Source organism: Phaethon aethereus (genome assembly GCF_964289735.1).
Source record: "Phaethon aethereus genome assembly, chromosome: 4".
Taxonomy (NCBI): domain Eukaryota; kingdom Metazoa; phylum Chordata; class Aves; order Phaethontiformes; family Phaethontidae; genus Phaethon; species Phaethon aethereus.
Window position 1 is genome coordinate 25376329 of NC_138578.1, and position 27832 is coordinate 25404160.

Sequence of the window (27832 nt, forward strand, 5' to 3'; positions counted from 1 at the left end):
AGTGTTTTATAAGGGCAGTAACTCATGCTTTCAACAGTTTTAGGCAATTGAAAAAAAAACTATTAAGAAGGAGACTAATTTTTAGGATGCACCTATAATTATCATAAGAGAATTTGCAGGGTCCAGTAATCCATCACAAAAATTTATTTTGTTAATTACAAAAAGCTTGCTATGCCCTGGGCAATATTCTATATTTGGTTTAGAAGGAATACTTTGGTATAAAGTCAGAAAACGTTCATCAGTTTTGGTATCTGACATTCAGAGTTTAAAGCCTCCTACTAAATCAGTACTGCAAGTTAAGATGTATTTCCTTTTCTTCCGCATGGTAAAGCTTCGGCCTTCCAGCACCCAGGTTGTGTAGAAGAATCACTTCACTTGTCTGAACCCAGTTCCCATCCACAGGAAACACAGATCTGCAGATCATTTTCCAGGTGTTGGAAGGCTGCACTATTTCCTAGTAAGGCTAGAAGTAGAAAATTTGAAGTATGAAAAAATAATTCCCAAGCAAAACCAACTTCATTTAAAAATAAATCTTGAGATACTTACAGTATTTTAAAGCAGAAATACACCATCTGATTCATGTGATACAGACATGGCTCATTGCTTTTTTTCACTATCCACAGAAGAGAACAAACACTACCCTTCAGTGTTTTTGAAACATGACACTTGACTGGTAGGGCTTTCTCTTTCTGAATTTTAGAAAGCATTTTCCAAGATGCTTTTTGTCTCTGAATGAACTAGGAATACCCTGTTAGTGCACTGCTGCTGTCCCCCCACCCCAGCCCCTTAAGAGAAAAAGATTTTTGGTCACTCTAGCTTAACCATTGTTAACCATCAGACGTCCTTCTCAGAGCAGGAGCTCTGTACTTATTAAAAAATAGCCCTTTTTAGATATGTCAGGTTAGATTTACACAATAACTCATTATTATTGGCCCACCAAAGGGTCAATCCTTTAAATAACTGTACACATCTTACAAACATTTCAACAGAAGAGCACATCATTTGTTATTGTGAATACCAGACTGGCATTTATGTAACGTTTGTTGTCTCTGTGACCTCGAATCTCATCAAGTGTTCAAGTCTCCCCCAGAAGCAAGTGCTGAACAGTCAGGCTAATGGAGCATTTAAAAGCCCTATTAAGAAAAAAACAGAAGGAGGGAACAGCACAGAGCATAAGCACTTTCCCCTCATCTTCTTTTGCTGCCATCCTGCTGGAATCTCCATCCTTTGAGTCTCATCCCATCTTTTCTTGTAAGCAACTCTTTTCCAAAACACCCTATAGGCCAATTCAGAGGCTTTTGCCTCCCTTTCTGGCTTCATGTCTTCTTACTGCTCAGTTTCTGTCTATGCAGGTGTGTCTCAATCTCTTGCTTGAAAACAAGCATCCCAAGCTGGCCATGAGAAGCCTCATTCATGGCCTTGGACTGCATGCACATTTTGTACTGCTCTGGGGTCAGCTCGTCCAGACATTGCTTTTCATGCCACAGATGGAAGAGACCCCTGACAGGCGTTCGGATCACGATGAGGTTGCTGTGAAGGTATTTGCGGTACAGATGTACATCTTCACCACCCCAGCCTTTAATGTCCAGATCAAAGCCACCTGACACAAACAAAATCCAAAATAGAACTAGAAATACATACTAGCAAACTCGATGCTATTAATTGCACTACAGCTTTTTTTCTGCCTCCAGTCAGCCCTTTAAAACAGCCATACTTTCTGCCAACATCAAAGTGTCCAAATTTCTTAGCTTCAAATTTTTCACTATCAGACAAAATTGCTTTATTTGTACTGAGCAGCACTTATATTCTGGTAACCTCCATGGCACCTAGGGATGGTCTGAACATCTAACCAGAGCACTGGTGCAAATTAGAGGCATAAACACACTTGGCTAAGGAAAGGGAAACTGATCACAATTTTCTATGTTTCAGTAAAAAGGAAGACATATTGGAGTGTATTTTTCTTACCTATGTTGATAAAATCAGATCTGTACTGGCAAGTCATCCCAAAACCAAAGTCTCGCCAAAATCCAGTTTCTTTTTTAATAATCTGCATGGAGGGAAAGGAATGTTTATATGGGAGCAGAAATGTTTTCAGTGTGAGCAGCAGACAAGTCCCTGAATGTGGTCAGAAATAGGAGCAACTGCCCTTTTATTCTTCCCCACGTAAATCCATGTCTGATCTTGAACCAGTTTTTGTAGATACTCGTTGCATGTTTTTGCCCCCCAAAAACAGCCATGTCTTAGCTTGGATAAACCCCCTGATCCAGAACAACCAGGTTTCGCTCTACTCCTGCTATTGTAGACCAAGTGGAGTAATATCACATCATCCTCTGGAGTTTGCTTCTTCACAGGCAAAACATCCTCCAAAACTGTTAGTTTCTGCAGGATTCAAATCTGATGTAAGAATGTACTGGTAAACCAGGGAAGCCAGACTGCTGTAGAGCAGATGGTGGCATCTGGATTGTGGACCACAAGAGCTCTGGAAGAAAACAGTGGTTCTCATCTGATCACACAACTGACAGCTGCTTTTGATTACCTTAATTTTGACAATAATTAGGAAAGTGGTAAGAATAGTTTTCCAGAACTGCTAAACCCAGGTAAAATTGAAGTTCAGAAATGTTAGGTGGCAGATATATATCCCATAAAAGCCTTTGTAATAATGAATGCACATTCTACATTATGGAGATGGGCCATGAAAATATTATGTATTACAGGTAGAAAATCAGAGCAGTGATAAACCATGGCTATCATTTTCAAAAGCAGATATCCAAGTATAGATCCCTCAGGTCATAATTCATATGTGTGAGTGATCTACCCCAATCTGATAAGACATCCAAGGGTTTCAAGGGACTGGGACAGGTAATTAAATCCTCTAAGCAAGTCAGAAGTACTTCACACTCTTGAAGGTCTGGCTACAAACCTATCCCTTAGCAGCTATTTTTGAAAATTTTGGCTTCACTTGTGGAAAAGTTACAGAAGATGAGGAGACAAAATTTCCATTTGTGGATTTACAAATCCCAGCGTTTCCTTTACCAAAAAATCCTCTTCCAAAATAATCTCTCCTGATTTCTCATTCATGCCTCCCCTTTTTGTTCATAACCTTTGTCACTTTAATGGCTTTTTTTTTTTAATTTTACTGCTCACGTTGCTATCTCTTTCTTTTCTCATTTCTCCTTTCCTTGAAAAAGCCAAGCCACTGCAGAAGCCAATTAAAAGGAAACAAGATTGTATCTGTCAGGTCTGCACTGTAGCAAGAAATCTCCATAACGATGCCCTTACAGCAAGCTACTCGTATGCATTAGCATTATCAGTTCCCATTAGTGCAAGTGGCTGCTGCACAAATCAAATTATTTCAAAGATTTCTGAAGGCTTTTTTTAAATCAGCAGCCTGAGTACCAGGACAGATAGCTAACACTGCCTTGTTTTAGTGGCACAGATCTGGCCTCATGCCTGGGAACTAATGTGGGCTGAAAATATAAAAATCTACATAAAAATGAGATTGGCAGTACTACTTTAAATCAAGAAACTTTTCTGACATATGCATCACATTTTATAATTCAAATATTAGCTATAAATATTTGCACAATCCTGACAATGTCTTTTGTGGAATTTATGCTAGCTTGAGAGCTAAACTCTATTTCATTTCCTAAGCACACTGCTTACAAGCCTGAGGATCCCTGGTGGGCTCTCATCAGAGAGAGAAAAGCTAACGTGAATTCCCATGGTATAATCAGAACAAGTTTTGTCTAAGAAAAAACAGTGAAAAGGATTTTCCAGACTCTTCAGTAAAAGACTTTCTGGTTCCCTGTTGGATAACACAGGGAACAGACAAAAAATATTTTAAAATATTTTGGGTGGACTTTTCAAATTCTCATTCTTCATTTTTCTAGAGGGATCACACGAGGTGAGGATAGTGATGACAGAAGACTGGACTCAGGCTCCTAGGGATCTTTTTCAGCTGTGACTGTTGCTGGGCTCAAAATACCCCTAATTCTTACTTACTGAGAACAACCATAGAAGTTAGGATGCTCTGGAGACAGTGTCTGGCCTTGGGACAGGATGAGCCCTGACAGGTGCCTGGCAGTAAGAGGGGCAGCTGTGGCAGGCTGGGACCTGACCCAGAGGAAATGAATGAAGCTGCATAGCTGGCTTACACTTTAATTTTAAAATTCAGCCACTTACCAGCACTAGTGGGCAGAGGACTGTGACATGCTGACTTTGGAGAGAAGCAAGAGTGGAGGGTGTACATAAAGGGTAAGCCACCACTTCTATCACCCCTTTAGCTTCAAGACAATGCAATGCCAGAGCACAAGAGAATGGAGAATAGCATCTGCAGCAATGCCACGCAATGGCTCTGCTGCTAGCATCCATGTGAACTTCTTGTCTGTGTGCTCAGCTTCTTCCTCACAACAGCTTCCTTCTCATCAAGGAGATTCACCTGGGTTTAACTACATGTTTTAATCCTATGCCTTATGACAATGCTTTTAAAAAAAATGCTTTGTTCTCACACTGAAGATAAGCAGGTGAGATGAAAATCAGTGGAGTTATGCTGTGTTATATCAGTGACAGATTAAAGCCAGAAGGGACAGCTCCAAGCATGTCATTTGACTCTGAGACAAAGTGGTACACTTCAGAAACACACTGTCTGCTCGCAGGCAGTTTATTCACAAACAGTGGGACGGGAAAAGCCATCGGAGGTGTTCAAGTAAGTGGGGGAATAACTGTGACAGCCCCTGGAATTCTGTTTTCACTGACTCATCTAAGGATATCTATGCTTTTTACAAATGTCAGCTCTTCAAGATGCAAGCAAAGAAACTATTCAGTGCAAGGAAGAAATGAGAGCAAGATCAGGGACTGTCATCCTGAGACAGTATACCATAGAGGAACTGGTGGTGGGGGATCAGGTTGGACGGGGCTCTGAGCAACATTATCTAGTTGAAGATGTCCCTGCTCATTGCAGGGAGGTTGGACTAGATGACCTTTAAAGGTCCCTTCCAACCCAAACTAGTCTATGATTCTAATTGCTCACCAATTAGAAATTCCATTCTGGCAGAGAAGCAGACATGGTTTAAATTCTTAAGTTACATGTATAAAACATCAAACAAGGGTTAAAATAAATGGTACAAGATACTTGCCTGTGAAACTTAACTGCAGAACTCACAGTATGGTGACTGCTGTCATCAGTTTTGTCTGTGTGGTAGTCACTGTGCACAAGGAATAGGGAAATGCTACCCAAGAGCACATGCACTTTTAAAAAATGCTTTGTCCAAATAAAAGCAGGCATTCATGTATGTCGTGGTTTAGACAGCTTCCTGTGCACCCCCAGTCTTCCTGCTAGCAAGCCAGCATGAGAAGCTGGACTGTCCTTGACTACTTAGCAACAACTCAAAACATCAGCACGTTATCAACATTTTCTCATCCCAAATCCAAAACATAGCCTCACACTAGCTTCTGTGAAGAAAACCAGCTCTATCCGTGCTGAAACCAGGACAATGTACTTACCAGCTGCTGTTCTAAAGATGGAATGGAATCATGGTGGCCATAAATTATACTGGGGTTATACTGGCTGAAGAGAACAGGATAAAACACCTTCTTCCCTGGAAATGACAATGGGTTATTTTTTTAAAAAGCTGTATAAAGCACAGTTCTCTCTCTTACAAGATGCTGTCCAGGCCAGACTAAATCCAGACAAAGTCACACAAGTTTTGGACTGAGTCTATGTTCTTTGCATGAAAATGTGACTGTGAGGATATAATTAACAAAAAGATCCTGTTCCAGAAAGCACAGGTGCTGAAGGCAAGAAATTCAATCACAGTGGGAGCAGGAGTGTTATAACCTTTCAAAAGCCAACCAGCAATGGAATTTCTATACATGTCTTAATTAGTTCTCCAAGTTTCAAGAATGATTTACAGCAGCTTCATTACCAATTCCAAGGCAAGAATACTCTGGTGAATGCTGTTACGCAATAGGTAAAAATCTGTTGAAAAACAATACACTTAATGAGTAGCAGTACCTGGCTGTGTGTTCAATCTACAGGAGTTCAGGAATTCAGCTGTGAAGTATATGTCCACATCGCAAAAAAAGAGAACAACGTTGTTTCCTTTCCAAAATCGAGCACCAACATCTAATCCTTTGCCCCTGGAAAATTCTTCATTCAACTGGATGAAGGTGAAGTTCTTGAAGTTGGCTGACCTAGGAGAAGGAAAATATTCAGCAGCTTACCCTGCCCTTCCAGATCTTAGTACAAGTGGGGGCGGGAACCCATATGAAGCAATTAACCTGGAAATCTGTAGTATCACAGTTCTGAGAGCAGTTTGAGGGAAATGTCCTTTTTGAGTCTTGAGAGTTCCACAATGTCTACATTCAGAGCTTGATCTGTGTACTCCTACGCTAGCATTCCTGTCACAGACATTCTTTGGGCAGACCTCACAAAAATCCCAACAAGGCTTAGATGGACAAAAATATCTTTAGTAGGCAAATAAAAAATACCTGTGGTCATATTGCTGTATCTATACAAGGGCCTTCTTCCCCCATGGAGATGATAACAAAAGGCTACACTGCCACATGTTCTTGACAAACACAGCTATGCAAGAAAACACAATAGACCAGACCTGGCCAAAAGCATCTAGTTCCTATGTGCTCTACTGAAATTGTCTGCACCTGTCTTTGGAAGTCAACTTTCAGTCCTAACAGTTAAAGCCACTTTCAAAAGGACTAAAGAAGTTACCAGTGTGGGGGGAAAAAAAAAAAGCTACACTGAGGTAAATTCAGTGAAATCTGCTTTGTGGTTCTAAAAACCAATATCACAAAACCACAGATACAGGACTGTCAGGGTAACACCATTTTTATCTGATACAGAGGAAAGAAGGCCATTTTCTACAATGCAATTTAGAACTTTTTGGCACAACTACGGGTTTGGACAGCTATCTAGTCTCTAATTCATGTTATGATCGCTGTGTATGAACAGCACACATCAGATATTTCAGGTACTTACTTGGAGGTATTTTCAAGTATCGATTTGACTTCATCCATTTGTTCTTTTCCAAAGTAAACTACAGTGAGGTGAATTCTCCCATCCTGCTGAATGCCCGTTTCCCTGGAGAATAGAGACAGATTTGTGACTTGCCCCAGAAGTTAGCTTTCTTCAATAACCTACACCCACTGGGGAAGGCAGAATAGGGTGAACCTTGGAAGGCATTCCTGAGGGCATGATTCACTGACAGAGATCCTTGTCCTGACAAAGGGGCTCACTGCCTCTGTCAGATGGGACAAAAGATTATCTTTCAGACAGATTAGGAAAAAACTCTCTAAGCAGTGTTTGTTATACTGTTAGAACAAGCCATCCAGCCCCAGGAAGAATGATCGAGCAGGCAATAACTCCTGCACTTAGAGAATATGAGAAGAAGGATTTTAAAGAAGCTATACGTACCCTACCTCTTAACCTTGATTTTTTGTAACAGATATTCCAGAGTTCAGATTTTTGGCATTTTGTTAAGAAACATTTAAGAAAATCTAAGTTATCAACCAGAGATCAAGCCAGTAACCTAAGGATATGACCAGTCTGAACTAATGCTAGACGTCATGCCTCTCTTGCACAAAGTTTAGTCAGCAAGAGTTCATCTATAATCAGCAAAGAGATCAGCATGACCAGAGGGTGATTTCTCCCATCCTAAAACAAGCATCTATCAGATGGCTAATTTAGACAAGCAGCCTATTTTTAGATGGCTGTAATTAGGCAAAACAAATCCTGTTGTAAGAATCAGTATCTGCTGCTAACACAGTCTTTTCTGGGCAGCTATTTAAAGCTACATCTCAATTAAATTCTCCCTCCAAACATTGTCTCTGTGCTGAAAAAGAAAAGAAATTTAAAAGTAACTATCCTGAAAGTTCTAATACATTTTCTTTTTGCCTCCTGTTGCCTTAATCTTTTCTCTAACAAGGCCTGACAAAGTGTCTCAGAGCACTAATTCCCTTTTTCCTTAGAAATGTTCCTTTGCAACTAACGTAATGAAATTCTCATGTTGCCACAGTCACATGTGCCCCAACGAAACAGATTAAGACATGTAAGCCAGGTACATGCAAATCAAAAACCCTGATGACTGGAATATAATTGCTTTTACTACTAATCACAATGCATTAAGCAGCCGAATGCCTTTCAGTCTCTATAATCTCAAAAATGACTTCTTAGTGGAACAATGAAATGTTATGTAAAAGTTGCATGATTTTTACTGACTGAGGCCTTCATAACTCCTGAAATTGTATCTTTACTTTCCAAATAAGAAAAAGCAAAGGCAGCACTGGAATGAAAACCCACCTGAAATTCTGCATGAATTGCCGAAATTTGCTGGTTCTCTTGGCCAATGGTACAATGACATTAATAAGTGTGTCAGCCATATTGACATTTTCATTTTTCACTTTCATTACAGGACCAAATGGCCGGAATAAAACAATCTTCTTGAACTGATGTTTTGTGTCTCCTTTGAAAGTCAGCTCATACAATGTGCCTTTGTCTTTTTCTGTGCGGTAGATCCCTGTGTGAAAAGGAAAGAAAGGAGATTTTGGATTAAAGTTGGGCTCCTGGGCAGGAAAAAAAAAAGATGCAGTCTTCATGTGTTACACCTTAGCTGAAAAGGCAGCAGAGACATGATATTTACTTTTAAACCAGTACACAATCCACCATCTTTTGGAGGAGGCTGTCACTCTGGCAGGGACACAGCCCTGGTTGCAGGAGCTATTTGGTATTCTCACAGGCACATTCCTAGGCTTGGCTGAGTTACAAACCCCTGAAGGTTACCAATTGCTCACACTCAGTGTAACCCAGCAGACATACTGTCCTTCTTTTTCAGACTGCTCCAACTGCACACTGCAGGCATGCATGGTAATGGTGATGCAGAGAGACTGCAAAAGCCAGCCTGTCTCTCTGAAATATAAGTGATTAGGCCATCTCCCAGAAAAGCAATTTCCTGATGAGCACATTCATTTTATCTGTTCTGTGAGGTTCTCTGGAAAGTCCCCCAATAAAACTATGCAACCAGGCCCCAGCAGCCATCAACTTCACCCACTGCCAATCAGGACAAATCTCTCCTGTTACTCAGCTTTCAAAGAGATTTTTATTTTCTCTGTGGCAATGATGCCCACTCCTGGGTGAGTTATGGTCTGCAAGGATGACACTATGGAGTTTGTCAGAGGCTAGACCCAGGACGCAATCCCGGAGACTACATTAGACAGTTCCCAAGGATATTTAATTCATACAAGCATGGACTTATTTCCTGTATGGAATGAACTTTTAACATACTTGATGGGTAAAATTGGTCCCATGCTGAGGGCTGGCATGAACTATAAAAGTATTGGTCATGCCCCACTGAAACACTATTCTGATACCTTAAGTGAGACAAAGTTGGCAAAAAAGCTATAGATTGTACCCACTCTAAATGATACTTCAATCCCTACAGTGCATACTGAAATAAAGCTTTTTCAAAGCTATATCTGTTTACGTTTAAGAAGGAATAATTAAATGCTAATTCTAACTACTTGTTAAGCCACTGTAAATACCCTAAACAACTTCCTCAGTAGAAGAGTATAATTGCATTGCCTTCCATCTCTTGAAGAAACTCAAAAGACAAGCAAAACATAACTGGAAGAAGACTCCTCCGCTTGACTTGTTTCTTTTTTTTTTTTTTAACTCCCCATCTGGTTATGAAAAACAGCTTGATCAAAATAATGTTTTTGGGTCTTTTTTGTTTTAATCTTAGTCATTCCCTGATGTGTAACATTGCTGTGCATCCAACCCATAGACTGTCAGCTCTGTCTGTATTGCTTGGGAAGGTCTGGGTCAAAGGTTTCTTTGAACAGCAAAGTGACATCAGCTCTTCATCTTGTACTGTAGCTTTTACATTGCTATGTCCAGAACATTGAAAAGATTAGTGAGGTGAGTTTTTATCTGGCCAGAGTTCTGTGGGCTATCTTACCTTCACTATCATTGTGTAAGTGTTTTATTCTTAATGAATACTTCAGTTGGTTAATCTATATGCAGATTTACGCATCTGTTATTCACTTCATGTTTTATTTTTAATACAAGCTGATTCAACAAATGCTCCAATCGCCCCTCCAGCATAGCAGATGAATCTAGTGAGATAGCAGCTCCATCGTTCTTTTACTGCTAATCTTTTAAAGCTGTGCCTTTGACTCCCCCTAGCTTTTTCTATACAGTCTGCCCAGGGTGCAGACCATGAACTACATCTGTTACTGAACTGGAGCATGAATGGTGACGGAATAGGTCCTGCATTTCCTCCTCCTGGTGGCCAGAGAATGGAAATCCGGGCCTTTGAGTTCTGCCCACCCATTTATTCTTACAGAAAGCCTGCTGATGATCCGAGTGTGTTGCTCGGTGCACTCATTTACTCAGGCACTTTTTGAACACAGGTCTTGCCAAGGAAGTTTGTGTTGTGGAAGGTTAAGGTAGCCTTTTGACATTAAGATAAACAAAAATCTAAATTAAATCTGATTTGCATTTTCTCTATAGAGAAATGGACTGTTTCACGTTTGACATAGTGAACAGGTATTTTTCATAATAACAAAGATCTAAATTAAATTAACCAATTTAATACTAGCTATCATGCAACATCTCAAAGGCTTTGCTTCTACATCCTCTTCTACCGCAGCCAAGAAACAATGACCCCACAAATACCACTTCCCCAGAGATATGTACTACACTTCTGGAATAAAGGAAGCTTTCCCAAATAAGCAAGAAGCACCTTAAAGTAGAATGCACGTTGTGACCCAAGAGGTCCCTCCTAGTGCTATACACACATCAAGATAGGCTACTTCTAACTCTGCACTTTTGTTCTTATTCAGGACTTCTACTACAGATAAAAACAAGCAGTTTATGTGAAGGCAAGGTTCCCTTGCACAAGATATTAACCGAAGAATTTATAATCCTAACATTTTATCCTGAAGAGAACTGCATGCAAGTTTAATGCATGTAATTAAATATGGTTATTCTTGACTCACATTTAAACCATTTGTTTTCCTTTTTTAAAGCATATTCTTTCCTTTTTTAAGTATCTTCTTTTTAGAAGCAGAGAACACAGTGATTTGCCCAAGGTCAGGCAGTAAGCCTTGGAAATGAGCTGAATGTCTTGAGTCACTCTGGGGACTCACCCGACAGAACATCCTGCCTTTCACAAGATTTTTCCATTTCTGAAGGCACTACTTCATTTGTGCCATCAGTACTTTTTATGTCATTCAGAAGCAGCCTCAATTCTAAGAGATGAGCTACGAGGAAGGGAGAAAAGTAGTCTCAGAAAAGTAAAACAAAAAACCTTTTCCTGAAAAGGTTGCTCCTGCAACAAAAGCCTTGGAAAGGCTAAGTGTTCGCTGTGGATAAAAGAAGGTTAATTGATCATCTATTGCTTCCATTACAGCAGCTATGTTTCAGAACATGCCTTTCAGAGGCAGGGAGAAAAGTCAAAGCCTTTAGAAACCCAATGTAAAAAAGTGAACAGGAGCTTTGGGCCAGCAGAGAGACTGACCCTAAAATGAAGAAAAAGGATAAGTAAGAAGCAAAAAAAAGACCTGCGATGAAGAGTTGACTAAAGAGCAGTAAGTGTCCAGTCTTCGGAGCAGCAATTCCCAGGGCTCTTTAATGAAATGGAAAATACCTGATCTCTACTCTGCAGGGCAGGCAAACAAGTTTCAGAGATCTACATGGAACTGATAACTAGCAAACAGCCACGCAACCTTAAACAAAATGCTGTTGAGTGGATGACAATTTTAGCCTCAGTTCCGCAGACCATAGGTTTCAGGTCTTCCACTCTCAATAGAAACACTCCCTGGAGCCGTGCTCATTACTTATATTCTGTTAGATGTTGTAGGAACCGCTGTTAGGATTTATCTGCATTCATTGTCCCCATTTTAACTCAATACGACAGTGGTCTTCCCACTTCACAGCCAGTAAAATACAGCATCTTATGCTTTGAGGAAAGGCATCATTCTTTCTCCCAATAAGCTTCCAGGGCAAAACTGCATCAGGTAGCCCACCACCAGTAGCTGTCAATTTAAGAAAGTAAAGCTACTCATTTTCATTTGTCTCTGAAACCTTATTTAAAATTCCAGTCACTAGACAGCCTTCAGGTAGACATACTTCAGGTAGGAAAACTTATGGTACAGCATATTTGACAGTGCCATGGCAGGGCATTTCTGAAGCAATCCAGGGATTTTCTGGAACTGTTCCTGTTGGGAAAGAGTATCATCAGACAGTGATTACATTCACTTATGGAACACACCACTCAGGCTTGTTGGAGTCTCCAAGTTATTATCTCCATCTCTGAGAAAATGAGTGACTTCCAAATCTATTCAGCTTTGCTGCCATTTGCATAAATTCATGACCAGACCTGTTATTCTGCCCACTGAGCAACTGGCTTTCTATTGGAAACAGAGCAGTCCTTTGCCTGCTTATAATACACTGAAATTTCTGATCTTTTCCATGTTGTTTCTTGCTGGCTCCTCATGGCAGAAAACTAGTGAACTCGGTATAGAAGTGGGAGGAATAAGGGGGAGAAGAGAGGATTATAGCAGCTGAACAGCCCAAGTGCCTCTGTGAAGAGAGAAGCAAAGCAGCAAGCAGCCAGATGGATACGTTTCAGGCCCCATGGAGAAGGTGTGGCTCTCTTGGTTTTGAATATGAAAAAATGGAAAATTCCACCACGTGTCAGCTATTACTCCTGGAAGGAAAACTGTCTGAGAATCCTATCCAAATTTCATGTAACAGCAAATCTGCCGAGAAGGAGTTTAGCTCAGATGTAAGGTACCAGGGTCACAGTCTAATTCCCACGCACAAGTGGTTCTGTCTAGAAACTGCAGAGGATGCGACACTTATTTCAAGAGATCCCAGCCACAGAGACAAAACATTTCTCCTTAAATGTAAGGAGTGTTTGAAGAAACATTTTCCCTCTGCAAAGACAAGAATAAAGGCACAAAATGGGAAAGAGGAAGAGATTCAGACCCTAATCAAATTTATTGCACCACACCACCACCCTGCCCATTGGCATATGTTAGCAATGAACTAGTACTGAAAACGTGACAGCAGATACCAGATGTGACCCACAAGAAAAATCCATGCAAGAAGCAAACAAGATTAACTTGCACCACTCTATATGCTAGACTATATGTGAGACTTAGGATCAGCAATACACTTGAGTAAAGCTGAGTAAAGCTGGTGTCAAAGGCTTCACTTAATAGGGCAGAAACAAAGACACAAGTCTCACATATCAAGAGCAGCAGCTCAGGTTTTGAATCCTGTCTCTGACCCCGATTACCTGATTTTCATTTCAGCACATCCCTCCATCGCTCAATCTTAACACAAGGGCAGTAGCCCCACCTTTAACATAAGGGATGCATACAGCTTTTGTGTGCTGTTACTGTTAAAGCAACTGGAAGATAAAAAGCTTACAGGGTTAAGTGGTTTCAGTGCAGAACTGGGCCACATCTCCCAGAAAACTCCAGCTACCCTGGGCAGTTCCAGAAAATGAAAACAGCGGGCTTTGCTGGCTGGGTAATGCCACTCATGGTTGCTGTGTTGCTGGATTGGTACAAAGCTGCCAGAAGCTGCCATGGAATCCAGCCTGTTACTAACTTGTTGTGCAGGCAGTGGCACCTGCAAAAGCACTGTCTCCAAAACAAGTTCTGAGTCCAAAACATATTTGAAATGCAGAATTGGAACAGAAAACTCAGTCCTCCCTTCTCCTGCTCAAGTTATACAGAGCAATGGACTTGCTTGTGCTTCGATCAGCAGTTTTTGCCATTCTTGGAGAATGGCGGATGGGGGAAAAGAGACTGCCAAGAGACGACAGAGACTTCCAGAGGAACTCTGCATGGAAATCTTCTGCCAAGTCGTCTCTGTTTCCAGCCCTGATGCACAGATCCCTGCATTTGCAAACAAATCAGTTTGCACTGCTGAGTAAGAGTGAGAATTTATTACCTTGCATCTACAGAAGCAAGGGCCTGCCCTGCAGGGGAGGACACAAGGAAGGTTTCTTGAGCTCAGACTGAGCTGAACACAGAGCTCCAGTTTCTGAAGCTCCGAGTCACATGCAGGGCTTCTTCCTCCTGGATTATTTCACCACGGTATGTGAAAGCCAGCAAGGCCATTAGTGCATGATGAACCTCCACAGAGCCAGCACTGCAGTGTGCATCCCTTCTCTATGCCTTTCTGCACACCACGTTCTGTCTTGTTCCCCAAGGACAGCACTGGTACCCAGGCAAAGACCCTTGATTGTGCATAAAGGAAGGCTCTAGGCAAAAGGGTAACTTTAAGGGAATATTAAGCAATGTATGGCAGGAAATATCTCCTCCTTTCCCCTCACCCTTTCCCCATGAAAGAGCTGGTGCCAAACAGTCATACATGCTTGTTCAGCTCCTATAATAAATAGTAGAAACATATTTTGAAATTATAAATTGAACAACAAACAGAAAGGAGGAGACTGGAAGCATGTAGCTCCATGATGCATTCAAATGCTGGCAGCACTTCCCAATTCTCTGCCCATGCCCTGGTCCCATGTCTGAGCAAGAGGAATTTGACTGGTATGGAAGAAGCTCCTGGACCAGAGTGGAGGCAAGACCTGCCTCAACAAGGTCTCCACAGTCTGAACAACTCATGTCCCTGCTGTGGGAGGCACCTGCCCAACTGGCAGGTATATCCCAGCACGGTCTCAAGAACGTATTGTCTCTCGATACCATGGTCACCAGAGAATTATATACAGAGAGTGGAAATGAACAACTGGCCATTGCACAGCAGCAACAGTTTGTCCTCATCACATGGAGGATGCATTTTGCTCTGCTCTATTAATAAATATTAGATGAAGAAAACAATCCACAGCAAAATTGCTATTGATTCGGGATAAGCATGGGGGCTTGTGCTCAGCACGTTAGAGTAGTTATTCCATCAAAGATAGGCATCTTACCCACATGCCAAGTCTGCAGTACAAACATCTGAAGATGAGGAACAAGTTTTTCCCCTATACCAAATTCAGCTAGGTTAGCTGTGGATTAAATCTCACTTACAAACAACACTATTGAACAACAAGCAGGTAACATGCTGGTTCCTATGAAGTGAAACTAGGACAGCCATATTACAAGTAAAAATGTAGCTCTCTTACTAAATGAGAAACAGCCATGAGCCCTTGGAAAGAAGATCTGTGAAATCTTGTGTCATATCATGCTTCTGCTGCACATGTTCCTGCCCTTTTAACTCCGAGCTGTCGTGCAGCAGGGGCTAACCTGAACAGGTATCAATCACAAAGACATCACAACTCCTGGAATACATCTGGTACCTCTGCCTGGCTGGGAAAAAGCAGCCTGACTGGAAACAAGTAAGCACTTCACATTTAGTGACAGAAGACGTGAAGTAAAAACCCACTGCTGTTAAAAGTGGCACTTTAGAAATCCACACTTATTACCTCAATATTACATGTGAGGTTAAAGACTGTTTAGCTCATTTTAGAATCCAAGGGCTAAGGTGCACCACTCCCGGTATAGGAGATACCTTGTAAAGGTTAAGCTTTCCTAGTTATTTGAAGTTATGGGTGATACCAGCTGAGTTACTGAGCTCCTCAGCTGCTGTCCTCAAAACCTATCTTGCCACTCGGACTCTGGCAGAGCTGTGCAGGTGGAAGTAACGGTAACACTGGAGTTTGGATTTGAACTGCAGCTGTCAGTCTTAACACTGGTAACAGATCTGGGATTGCAGCCTGGTCATTCACTCCTTGCTTTGTCAGTTCAGGCAAGCCCATGACTAGAGAGCTGTGAGCACACATTGGTGGTCACTATGAGAGACTGGCAGGCTCTGTTGTCACAAAGTCCCATTCCCCAGGAAAGCTGCCATTCTGCAGCTGTGCCTGAGACAGCATCGCTGGGTCACAGCACTAGCACCATCCCAGAAGACATCTGTGCTCTGAGATAACGCCCATCTCCCTCAGCAACACAGTCACACCAGACCCCCTCACCAGCACTATGTGGACCTTCTAACCTGCTGCCTGCATACAAACCTTCAATGAAGTCGGAGGCTGAGTATACATGGTGTTTTGCATTGCCATTCCCCTCTGGATTGTTCAAACTCCCAACAGCTAACTCGATCACCTCTATCAACTCATCTCGCTTATCCTTCCTTACAGGTTTCTCTTCTGGGTGGCGTGTCAGCCCTGTCTCCAGTTGGTACACCTTCTGCAGGGTAAAGCTCTCAAAGGGCACGGCTGCATACTCCGTGGACAGCTTAACGCCACTGTGCACCTCTGCTTTGTCTATTTGGGAACGGAGGAAAGCCAGCAGGTTAGCCTGGGCCTTCTCTGGGTTACTGTGGTCAAGTTGAATGTCCACGGGGTCTGGGTACTGGTCCGGCACGTTCTTAAGCTGCTCGCTCCTGCCCTGGAGCTCAGCCTTCAGCTGGGCAATTTGTTTCTTCAAACTGATGACGTAGTTGCGGTGTTGCTCTTCTTGCTCTTGCAGAATGACTTCATATCCCTCTTTCGCAGTCAGACTGTGCACCCTGGGCAAGGCAAGCTGCTGGTTGTCACCCTTGGGTGTGCAAGCCAACATATAAACAATAGACACCGAGCAACAGGCCACCACCAGCAGGCCTGCAAGTCGGGGGAGAAATAGAATAAATCCTCGTCGGAGCACCATCTCTCAAAAAGCAGAGTCTAACCCCACACACGCAACAGTTCTTATGTCCATGCAGTGCCACAGAGGCCCCTGGACTTGGAGTACTCTTACACAGATGCATGTATGTGCAGGAACTGGCTTGTCAGCTCTCTTAAAACGTGTGCTCTGCCTCTATATTGGGCTGTCTCTGGTGTTTACCCAACAGGAACAAAAGACAAGCTGAGAAGCAGACAGGACATTTCCTGATCCTCATGGCAACACCTACGCTGCTGCAATGTGATCAGGTGGTGGCTGATGGAGCCTGAGGACCTGAAAGACAAATGACAAGGACAGTCATTCAGGCACATTAGAATTTGGTCATTCAGTCCAGACCTTTGAGAGTGTTCTAAGAATTTACCTTGTTTCTCAATTGCTCTGGCAGATCTGAGAGTTGTGAAGTGCTTGTGCTAAGACACAAAAGGTTCCAAGACCCTTACGTGGGAAATCCTGTATGCATGCATTTAATTTTAACAACATGACTTGGCCCATTGCCGCTGAAAAAGTAGTCCAGGCCTCAAAGTCTGCCATGCTTTAGAAATGGTAGGAAGTCATAATCTGTTACTTTCTGGTGAGATGTTAAGGTGGATGGCTCAGTTCATCTGAGCAATGATGGCCCTCCAAGTGTTATCAACTCCTGGAGAACTCAAATCTTACAGGCAGTCAGTCCCACAGATACAACATACATTTCAGCTTCCAGGCATGTTTTTCCAAAGCACCAGGTGACAAATGTGGTCCCATTTGAACATACAAGCCTGACCTGGAGCAGAAATTTGATAAACAAGAAACTAGAAACTGTTATCAAGGCCAATTGCTGCAACTAACATTGTTTGACATAAGCTACCAGATGCTCCCATAAAAACCAAAGAACTAGGGGTACGATTTTTTCAGGAGCATTCAGACCAAGTCTTACTCAAAATCAAGGGAAGCTTTGTTTCCATCTAGGAGGCTGTCATCATTGCACACTATGTTACCATTTTAAGGCCCTCTTCTGTTTCTCATAACATTATAAAAAGTCTTGCAACAATGTACAGTAGTACTGTGTTTTGCACATATGCTCTCTGCCCAGGAGTGAAGATCACAGAGGAGGTTTAGGGAAAGCTCACTTAGGCATTTTTTTAAAAAAAAAGAGAAGTTAAAACTGTGAACATTATCATTTTTACTAAGACTTCCTCAAGTATACTTAGAAACACGAAAGAAAAGTTAGATGACTGAACACGAATGTTGATCTAGCTGTAAGCTACATTAAAACAATCATGCTGAGAACACTACCAGTCGGATTTTCAAAACCCCTCAGTTTTGGCCCAAATCCATGCCGATGCAAAGAACGTCATCATTTACTCAGCTGCTAGTAGACTTAGGCCTGACTAACATCCTAGATTACACTGTGATACTGCATTGTTAGACTCAAACACAATCAAATTAAGACTTGACGCTCTCCCCTGGGATGCATGCATGACATTATGACGCTATGACACTGCTTTTGACAATAGAGATTCATAGTCCTTTTAGTCATATATCGGTGCCAGCAGGCCCTTAAGTAAAAACAGTTTATCTAAGAATAAAGAGTTTCAGAGTTATTTTCAGTTACTTTTAGTTCTGAGTCAAAGTCTTCTGTAAGACTTTTTATCAACTGCTATATGACTTCCCCCCGCATCTTGATTGACTATTACTCTATCTACAGCAGTCATGCAGAGATATTTCTGGTCTTTGAACTGTTACCAATATTTTATCAGTCTTCAGAGCTTCTAGGAAAAAAATCCCACTTTTAGAGTAGGAACTGAGGGGCTTGAGTGAGCTACAGAAGTACTACTGTATTTTCTCAAAGTAATGCTGAATGACTATTACAGTATTTATAGGATTCTCCATAAAATGTCAGATTCTCCATAACATCAGAAAATAATTCTTCCTGTCAAAGGAAGAATTATTGATATTGAAGAAAATATTCAAACAACAGGAAAAAGGACAGGATGAAGTTGGCACCCTTACCTTTTTGTTGTGACCATCTCTTTGGAACATCTTGGTCTGCTACATCTACTTCTCAGCTTGCCACAATCATCTCCTGTTTATCTCCCTTCTTATGCCCTTCCCAGAAAACGTGCATACTATAAAAAGCACTGTCAACCTCAGAACATCTCTTCATTGCTTTCACATTTGCCAGCTGCCTACATCTTCAGTCTGTCTCCTGCGTGGTGAAAGGCTGTAGTGGAGACGCTTCCTATGGATGCACTATAAAAGCTGGCCTCTTGCAATGTAAAGGAGCTTGTCAAAGCAGGGAAAATTAATCTGGGCATTTCTAACTCTACAACAGATCTGCCTAGAAGGCTGCAAGAAGGTAGTGTGCAGTGAGACAGGGTCAGGAAGTGGTAAGATGTAGTACATAAAACACTGCTGTGCTTGTATGCTTCACTCCACACAATTAGTCCATTGACTGAATTGGCAGAAGCTGAACATCACTGAAAGGATTAGTTGTGCTAACATGGTATAAACTGAAATTACATCTCAATGGCTTAGATAAACACACAATTTCATTTCTATAAGCAGCAACAGATTTGAGTTTTGGGTAAAGAGCTCTTCAAATGTTGACCTTAAAATATATGCGTGTATATATAGCTATCTTCATTAAAACATACTGGGTCTCTCTTCAGGGTATTCTTTCTTTCCTATCTAGTTTTCTGGTTTGTAATCTCACCCATCAAAGATGCATCTTTAAAAACACTTCAGGACAGTAAATTAACCAAGGTACTTTGTCCGTTGAACAATCATTCTCATAACAAGAAATTCAGGCCATGGGGATTTCCAGCTTCTTCATGGGGATTTTACCATCATGACTGGAGGCATCCTGACGACAAGCACTCATTACTTTCCCTCTGTTGCTAGACCTGTCTTACAAAATTGTACTGGTGGCTTCAGTGGCACTGCCTTATAGTGACTGACATTTAAATATACAGCTGTTACTGTACTACTATCTCATGGGCATGCTTTTGAAAGCAGTCCCAATCCATGTCAGTGCCAAAAAAAGCAGATTACTTTAAGTCAACACTGAAGGTGGTCACAGCTAAAGGCATCTCAGCTGCACAGACAGTACCAGAAAGCTGGGGATGGTAACTCCTCCTAACAACCGCTCTGTTGATTTCACCAGACCGACACAGTTTCACACCAACTGAGAACGCCTGAGATGAAGGGGAGACAAACTGAAATGTCAGTTTTTTCCTGGAACTGACAAAAACACCTCTGTATTTCACAGCAGTCAGCTGCATCAAGTAGTATTACTCTATTTGCAAAGAGAAGCTTTAATGAATATGCAGTTGTTAGTCTGATAGCAGAGGAAAAAGGACATTAATTCTAAAAATGCCTCTGTTTGCAAAAACATCTTCAACCTCAGCTTGACCTGTTAGCCCAGCCAGAGGTCAGCCCAGCTCACAAAGGTGCTTTTCATTTGTTTTCAGGAAACCTGGGCCCAAAAATGATCTAAACACAGAAACAGGTTCTGTCATCACTGTAAGCACTGCGTAAACAGCTGTGCACAGTGGAAGGTGCTGCACCCAGCCATAGGGAATGGCAAAACTTAAGAAAATTTGTTAGTTGAAAGTTTGGATGGTATGCACCCACCACTGTTACTCACCAGCATCTGGATTTTTAATGGACTGTAGAGATACAGGAAATTTATCTCTACACAGAAAAGACAACATATATCAAGCCTGAATTTTTGACTCCCAGAAACCAGCCTGAGAATTTGTGCAGAAGAAAGGGAGTCAAAACAATATATGTCTTTATATGTATCTCCCCTCTGAGCTCTAGACTCTCCTCGCATTTAATGTTGAGGACAGAAATGGATGGCAAAAGAACAGTCACATTTGCAGAGGCAGCAATCTCTCAGCACATATAGCATGGGTAATGCCAAATAATTCCATGTTTTGAAGTACTTTCTGCCACAGCTTCCTATTGCAGATGTAATGCAGAATGGCAACTACCATTTTAGCTCACAACATTTTTTGAAATTCCTTTTTCTTTTTTTTTTTTTTTTATAGAGGCAAAAGCTGCAATTAGTTTTCGTGTAGGTGTTTGAAACCTCTTCACTGAACAGCAGCACATGTCATTGTGAGATTTTACTAGAATCATATTAATCTCCAAAATGAGCTGCAGGGAGAAAGTCTGGGTGAAACATCTGTTCTAAGTGCCTTACAAAAAAAAAAAAAAAAAAAGCCAAATGCCCGTACTTGAACACAGTAGACAACTTACTGTAAAAATCTTAATTTCCTAATCTTTGATTCCAGAGTCATCTTCAACAGAAAATCTTACTTGCATTGCCATGTGCACTCTCAAAGAGAAAAGCCTCGGTATCTAACCCTGCCCACAGAAAGACAATTACTCTGTTGCCCTCTATAATTAACGATTACAATCTGATCATCATGCAAATAGATTACAACAACTATTAGAAGCAGTCTTAAGCAAAACAAGAAACCCTCAAAAGCATTAACATTCCTGGAAACAATATGTTTTCTTTTTGTGAGGGAACTGAGAAGTGGCTGGTTTTACATTCAAGATACTGCTATAGGCTTTTCATTCTGAAAGTTACAAAACCAATGCTGAAGTTACAACTTTTCCCTTCGTTAGTACTCTGGACCCCGGTGCTGCTAATTTAATTGGTTCCCTCTTACCAAGGTAAATCTGTAACTTTACTTACCAGCAGCTTCTGCCACACCAATTCAGCTGAGTTCTGAGGTCCATGGGTACTTGTGTTAGACCATCCACTTACACACAGCCTCAATGCTCGTGAAAGTGATTTTCCCAAAGACAATCAAGAACAGAAATCAAGAGGCACTCTGAAAGCCTTCTGCTGTTATATGCAGTAAACATCCCAGAGTTGTTTCAACTTTTACAGTAGTAATTTTTTCTATTACAGTAGAAATCCAGTAATAATTATTTCTCTTACAGTGTCATTATTTCTATTTAAAAAAAAAACACTCAAAAGGAGTATCGGGGTTCCTTTGTCCTCCCAGTGCATACAGATTCTGTATGTGAGTGTATCAATGCGAAAACATACACAAGAGTGAAAGCGCCATTGCTTTCCACTCTGCACTGTAAATCAAACTAGTTTTAAAGTAAAAAAGCCACAAAAGTTAAACACCAAGTAAGTTCTAACTACATCTGAAAAGAACCAATGTAACATCTACAATTATCTCCACACACTAGTAATGTCATTGTTTATTATAAAAAAGAACTATTACTTTAAGTAACTGCAACAACACTCCCAGAACTGCTTTCTCTCCTCCAGAACAACGTTATCTGTGAAAGACTTGGCAGTTTTCCACAGATCAATAACCAGCAATTGCAAGAGTCTGTATTATGAATATTATTTTTGTATGAGACACTCATTTCCACCTTACAACCAGAACATACTACCCGTCTCTGCTAAACACACTGACTTGTAGGTACACAAACCCACACATCCTCAGTACAATTCTTAGTTGGGGATACCATAGAACACTTCTAAAAGCCTTTACAGGACTTCCCTGGAAGCTTCCACCACTCTGTCCTCCAGCAGGCAATGTGACAGATGCATGCCCTGTCAAGCTCCAAAGAGAAAACGCAGAGAAGAGATGACAAGCATGCAATGATGCTTCAAAGATGTTGTGACTCACTAAGACCAACTCCATGTTACTGCAGGAAAGAAACAACGATGCTCTTCTCTAAAGGACCTTTTTTCATTAGCAAGTTCTGACCTGAAGTTTTAGGAATTCATTTGCTCCAGAAGTGTTTTGAACTTTGCTAAAATTGAGATGAAAAATATGCATTTGAGTTGACCCAGAGTTCAGCCTGGCCTTTTAAGAACAAATTAACAAATCATCAGAGTTACCAGTCCTAAAAATTAATGGTTGGGGTGGACAGATGAGACATCCAACTTAGCTGGAAGACCAGCACCTTCTGAACATGACCTTCAATTTAATTTCATTTAGGTAAGTGCCATCTCAGTTTTGTAGATGTGTCAAAGAGGCGCACTTTATTCCAGTCACATGATACTGCAACAGCCCTATACAACATCAAGGATGACAGCATGCTAAATGAGAATGGTTTCCTTTTGCAGGAAACTAGCTAGCAAAACAAGTACAAGCTACAGCCAAGGAATAGCTAAAAGATACTATGCTAATTTACCTCATTTTAAGATCTAATTCAACAACTGCTCTGCATATGGAGGGCTTCCAGAAAGACTAAACTCAGTCTTAATGTAACACCAAGCTATATCAGCTTCTGAAACGGCTCAGAATAAGATGGATAGAACACAAAATCCTTTAGTATTTCCTGATTAAAACAAATAATAGGATAAACTTTGCTTATCCATTTAAGTCTGGACCCAGAAAAAATGCTGTTATTTCACTTTGAAATGTTTACACATGCACACTCAGTGATTTACACAACCAAAAGAAAACTGACTGCCACCACAGGAATGAATAGTCATTCCTTTTAAGACCAAAGATGACCACAGCCCTACAAAAGCAGGTCAGGTCAGCAGCAGCAAGACCTGTACAAATGAAGGAATCTACACCTATGTAGGGACACACTGTGAACACTTGTGGGTTTAGACACATCTCTTCATGACTATGTCACATTGATAGTTACTTAAAATATTTTTTGTACAAAGTACATACTAACGTCACTTTATGCCAGGAGCCCTAAGGATTTTGCCAGATGTACAGCACATTGTACCACAGTCAGACTTCTGATAAAATCTGGAGCCCAGTACATGCACATAGACCTGTGGTGTAAGTCATGAATCAGTGAAGGGTTTAGCATGTGTCTAATTAAGCAGGAGAGTAATTTTTCCATTGATAAAAATGCACAAACATACATGACTAAGTTGTGTTCAGAAACAGGAAAATTTAGCTAGGCTGAACTGCAGAGTGGAAAGCAGTTTGTGTGTGTCACCGTATTTATCTAAGACTGCTTTAGTCAGAGCTATATAAGCACTGATATGTTTAGCTGCCATCAGACCAGCCTTTCAGCTGCACCTGCAAAGTGCAATGAAAGACCACTGCTTTGAGAAAACCTGTTAGGTGACAAAGTACAGTTAACAGTGACTTAAGGTTTCTATCCTATCAAAGTCCTTGTAAGGTAGCAATATAGTTTTAAGATGTCTGAACAATCCAGTCTGACCTGGAGATTCCCTCCTCCTCTCCTTACCAGAAATCCCACGGTACAGCTAGAATCCCCTGTACCAAGCTAGATGGTGGACTTGAACTTCATTAACTCCAGCAGAGTTGACAGCGGAGGAGGTTTCCTCCTTCCTGCAGTTGCAACTGAGGAAAGACATCTGTTTCCCACAAGCCTAATGTTATGTCCTCTCAGGGTAATGCTGAGCCCTAAATTTTGTGCTCCCTGTACTTCAAATGAAATTCACTGGGTAGTGTGGTATCATGACAGTGCTTCAAATAAAATAATTAAGAGTAAAAGGGACAAGAGAAAAAACATCTTGGTAGACAAAGTATAAAGGGTTATCTAGGCTGAGCAAGAATTATCAGGACAGGGACCAATATTGCTGACCAAGACTACTGTTCAGCTATGGTTTATGCTACAAAAGAAAATCAAGTTTCAGACTATAAACTAATAACAAGGAAGCCAATTCAGTACTGAGATAGGTTACCCAAGCTCCACACACAGCTCTAAAACATGCAGCATTAACAGCTCTCATAGCTCTCTCACCAACCCCCAAGCTCTGCTGATCTGCATTTCCGTACCAGTCTGGGCAGTACTGATCGACAGGAAGAGGCCAGTCTCCCGACTCAGCCCCCATTTCCTTCCTCCTCCAGGTAAGGGCTTACTGTGAAACAACACGTGCTGCAGAGTCCCATTTAGTTCATCATCACTGTTTTGATATGTGGTTTTGGTCAAAGACCTAGTATTTCCTTGATATATCAGAAGAGAGTCTCCTAGTAATTCTTTGAAAAGCTCAAGCTGTTTCAGTTGTTTCAGTAAAACAATTTTTGTCTTTCTAGAGAAAGTTTCCCAATGTCTTTTTTTTTTTTTTATTATTTGAGGCTCACGTAATATTTGAATCTCACCAACTTCACCTTCATCATTAAACTAGCCAATTCTTTATTATGGGAACTTGAAAAGATAAATCACAGCAAAGTCTCTGCAGAAAAGGTCCAGGCAGAAGGGAAGGTTTTCTCTATTTAGTATTGTACAGTCTATCTACTTGACCATGAAATTCTTCTTCCAAAAAGGAATTGAAAAAATACCTGAAGACAACCAAAAAGTAAAGAACTATCTTGCAAAACACAGCTATCTACAAAGTTTTACTTGGGTCAATTCATTTCAACAGAATGAAGATGTTTATCTTTGTATGATACTCTATGACTTACATGGATTTATTTTTAAATATTTCAATAGGTTGAAAATGTTTACTTAACAAATCACAGTGCTTTAACTTTCCACTTCATGTCAGGTTTTGTGGGTTTCTTTGAAAACACCAGAATGCACACAGGCCCAAAACATTGCTTTTTGTCAGATGGCTATAAGAAAAAAATTTTTTTTCATTTTAAGAAAAATGTCATCACATTTCTACATCCTTTAGTTAAGGAATCCAAGCCACATTTTCAAGTGTTAATGAGAGACCTGCTCACAGTTACTTTGATTTCTAAGATTTCATCTCTGGTGCTCAAATCATATTGAAAATGGGCTCTATGCTTCCAGTTTCTTTATGAAATAGTTCAATTCAAACAAGTAGTCTGATAAATTAATGTACAGCTGTCTGTACTAATTTACAGCTATAAAGATAATGTAAGTTCTCGCCGGTCATCAAGAAATTTCAGTTCCTTCACTGAACTCTATTGAACTCTGGGATTAAAACTGTAGTTTATTATGGAGATTTTAATTGCAGTTATTGCGTAGTTGTTAATAGCTCTTAAAAACCAGCTATTCAACTAGAAACGTGTTAAATGTTAACAGTTCACACGAGAGGCATCCTGATTCTCTAACATAGAGCTGATTGATGACATAAGCAAAGCCAGTTTCCCTTGCCAGTAAAAGCTATCTTTTTCCCTCTTTTGTTACACAGGAGAAGTACACCCCGCAGTGAGGTCAGCATTTCCTGAAAGGTTCCAAAGAGCCTATCTCTTAAAACAACAACTTCAGGCTTCCATCAGAAGCAAAGCACGTTTCATGCAAAGTTATGAAATAACACACAAAATATGAATTTACACTGTAACCTTTTTTTTCTCATTGTACTACAAAGATACCTGGCTTGGTTTGATTTTAACAAGTCATGTATCAAAGTTGATGCAAACCTAACTCCTTTTTTTATTTTTTTTTTTAAGGATAGTTAATCTTTTTTTAAAAAAACAGTTTCCTGAAATTAGGTGCATTTATAAAGCTTTTCAGAAAACAGGAATAGAAAAAAAGAAGTATAATTCTCATAACCTACCAGAATATTTGAAGAAAAGAGATTTCCTTATGAGATGAAGCTTCATGCTACTGAGTCTTTGTTTCTGTTCATAGGGAAACCTGCCTGCAAATGATGGCATTATTTTTTATTTTAACAAAGATTGGCTAGAATATATGCTGGTACAGCTATGCAAGCTAATGAAATAAAAAGAATAAATCACTGCTGTGCCTTTACAAATTCCTCCCTTCCCCTCCTTTTTAATGCAGTTTTCTGTAGAATATTAAAATCATACCATTTGCAATGAGAGCCTGTGGCAATTTAACTCAGAGGAAGATATTCCCACCCCCAAGCCAATGCCTTCTAGTCTGCCTGTTTTCTAACCCGTAGAAAAGGAAATGCAGCTGTTTTCTGTAGTCACTTGCAAGCATCCCATTAACTTCTCTGAAGGGTTTACTGTAATCATGCAGTGCAGTTTGGATTACAGGTCTAAAGATTTAAAGTCCTTATGCTGAGAACTGATTACTCCTATTGATTTCATTGTTAATAAGCTGTATGTAACACTCAGCTGAGGAGTAGATATGAATAAAGTTTCTGCAATTTATCTCACACATCAGGGACGGAAATCCCATCACGCTAATGAAATACCTGAAGGATTCACTGGATGAGACCTATGTTTCTTTTATCATTACACCTCCACCAGCTTCTTTCTGTATATTGTTCTATTATCACAGACTTAGTTCAACAAGGGCTATTAGAAACAGCAACGAAATGTCTCACTGCATGTATTTCAATGGTTCCTAAAAGAATAATGGTTCTCCTGTTGATGAGAAATCATCTCCTTTTCCTTGCTGCAGTCAATTTAACAGGCAGAGCTTTCCGGGACTGGCATCTTAAAAACAAGTTACAAGAGAATTTAACACTTTCTTGCCTAAAAGAGGAAGGAAAGCAATTGCTGGTGGAAGATGTTAGCTGGAAAACACCCGCTGAATGATCCTATAGGAAAGAATGAAATATGAGCAAAGGGTGTCGGCATGTGGATGTGGAGCAAGTGAAAAAAAAGGCAACTCATACCTGGTTTAAACAAAACTCCCATAGAAAGAGAATTTTTAAATGCTAGGTAAGAGCATGCACAGGGGATTGTGGTGTTTTAATTCTCTCCTCTGGTATGTAGCCTTGACAACAAACATCTTGACTTTGCATTGAAAGCATGACAAAAAAAGTCATCAGTAAAATTGGAGAAGCTGAGGAAAATCGTTGTGTTTTTAAAGGAAAATATGGGTAAGAGAAGCTACTTGACAGAGCACAGCAGATCAACCATCCATTTAATGGTCTACATTGCTTCTCGCAGAGGATACAAAGTGCTTTGGAAGGTGCAAAAAAATCTTATATAGCAGAGGAATATTTCTAACCTTTGTAATTTTGATCATCAATGTACTCCCTAAGCATAAGTTTGTCTTTTGTAACAGAAATGCACTAGAAACAATTCTCCTATTTGGGAAATGTTACATTTCTTCATTACTCCTCTGAATTTTTAACACAGTTTTGACCCTCCACTGCTTCAAAATTGGTATTCCTCCATCTCCTCCCTTGTCAGAGAAGCCACACACTTCTAGCTGTTTAGGTACTGGTTTTAGCTACTTCTGAAACAGGACAAACGTTTCTAACAGCTACTCTTCCTGATTAGTACTTCAGCTGGTTCTATTAAGTTGCAGTCAAAAAGGACAAAGAAAAGCATATTCCCACAAAAAATAACTG

General features: G+C 40.6%; 1 protein-coding gene across 1 annotated transcript; it reads right to left on the reverse strand.

Annotated features, from left to right (window-relative positions):
• Nucleotides 1–1316: 1316 nt before the first annotated feature.
• Nucleotides 1317–16677, reverse strand: CSGALNACT1 (chondroitin sulfate N-acetylgalactosaminyltransferase 1; the record flags this gene model as incomplete). The annotated part of the gene is made up of 7 exons (XM_081999261.1): nucleotides 1317–1600; nucleotides 1966–2047; nucleotides 5503–5597; nucleotides 6014–6192; nucleotides 6995–7096; nucleotides 8315–8531; nucleotides 16044–16677. 7 exons carry the CDS (start codon nucleotides 16675–16677, stop codon nucleotides 1317–1319), a joined length of 1593 nt encoding a protein of 530 aa, XP_081855387.1.
• Between the last annotated feature and the right edge of the window lie 11155 nt (nucleotides 16678–27832).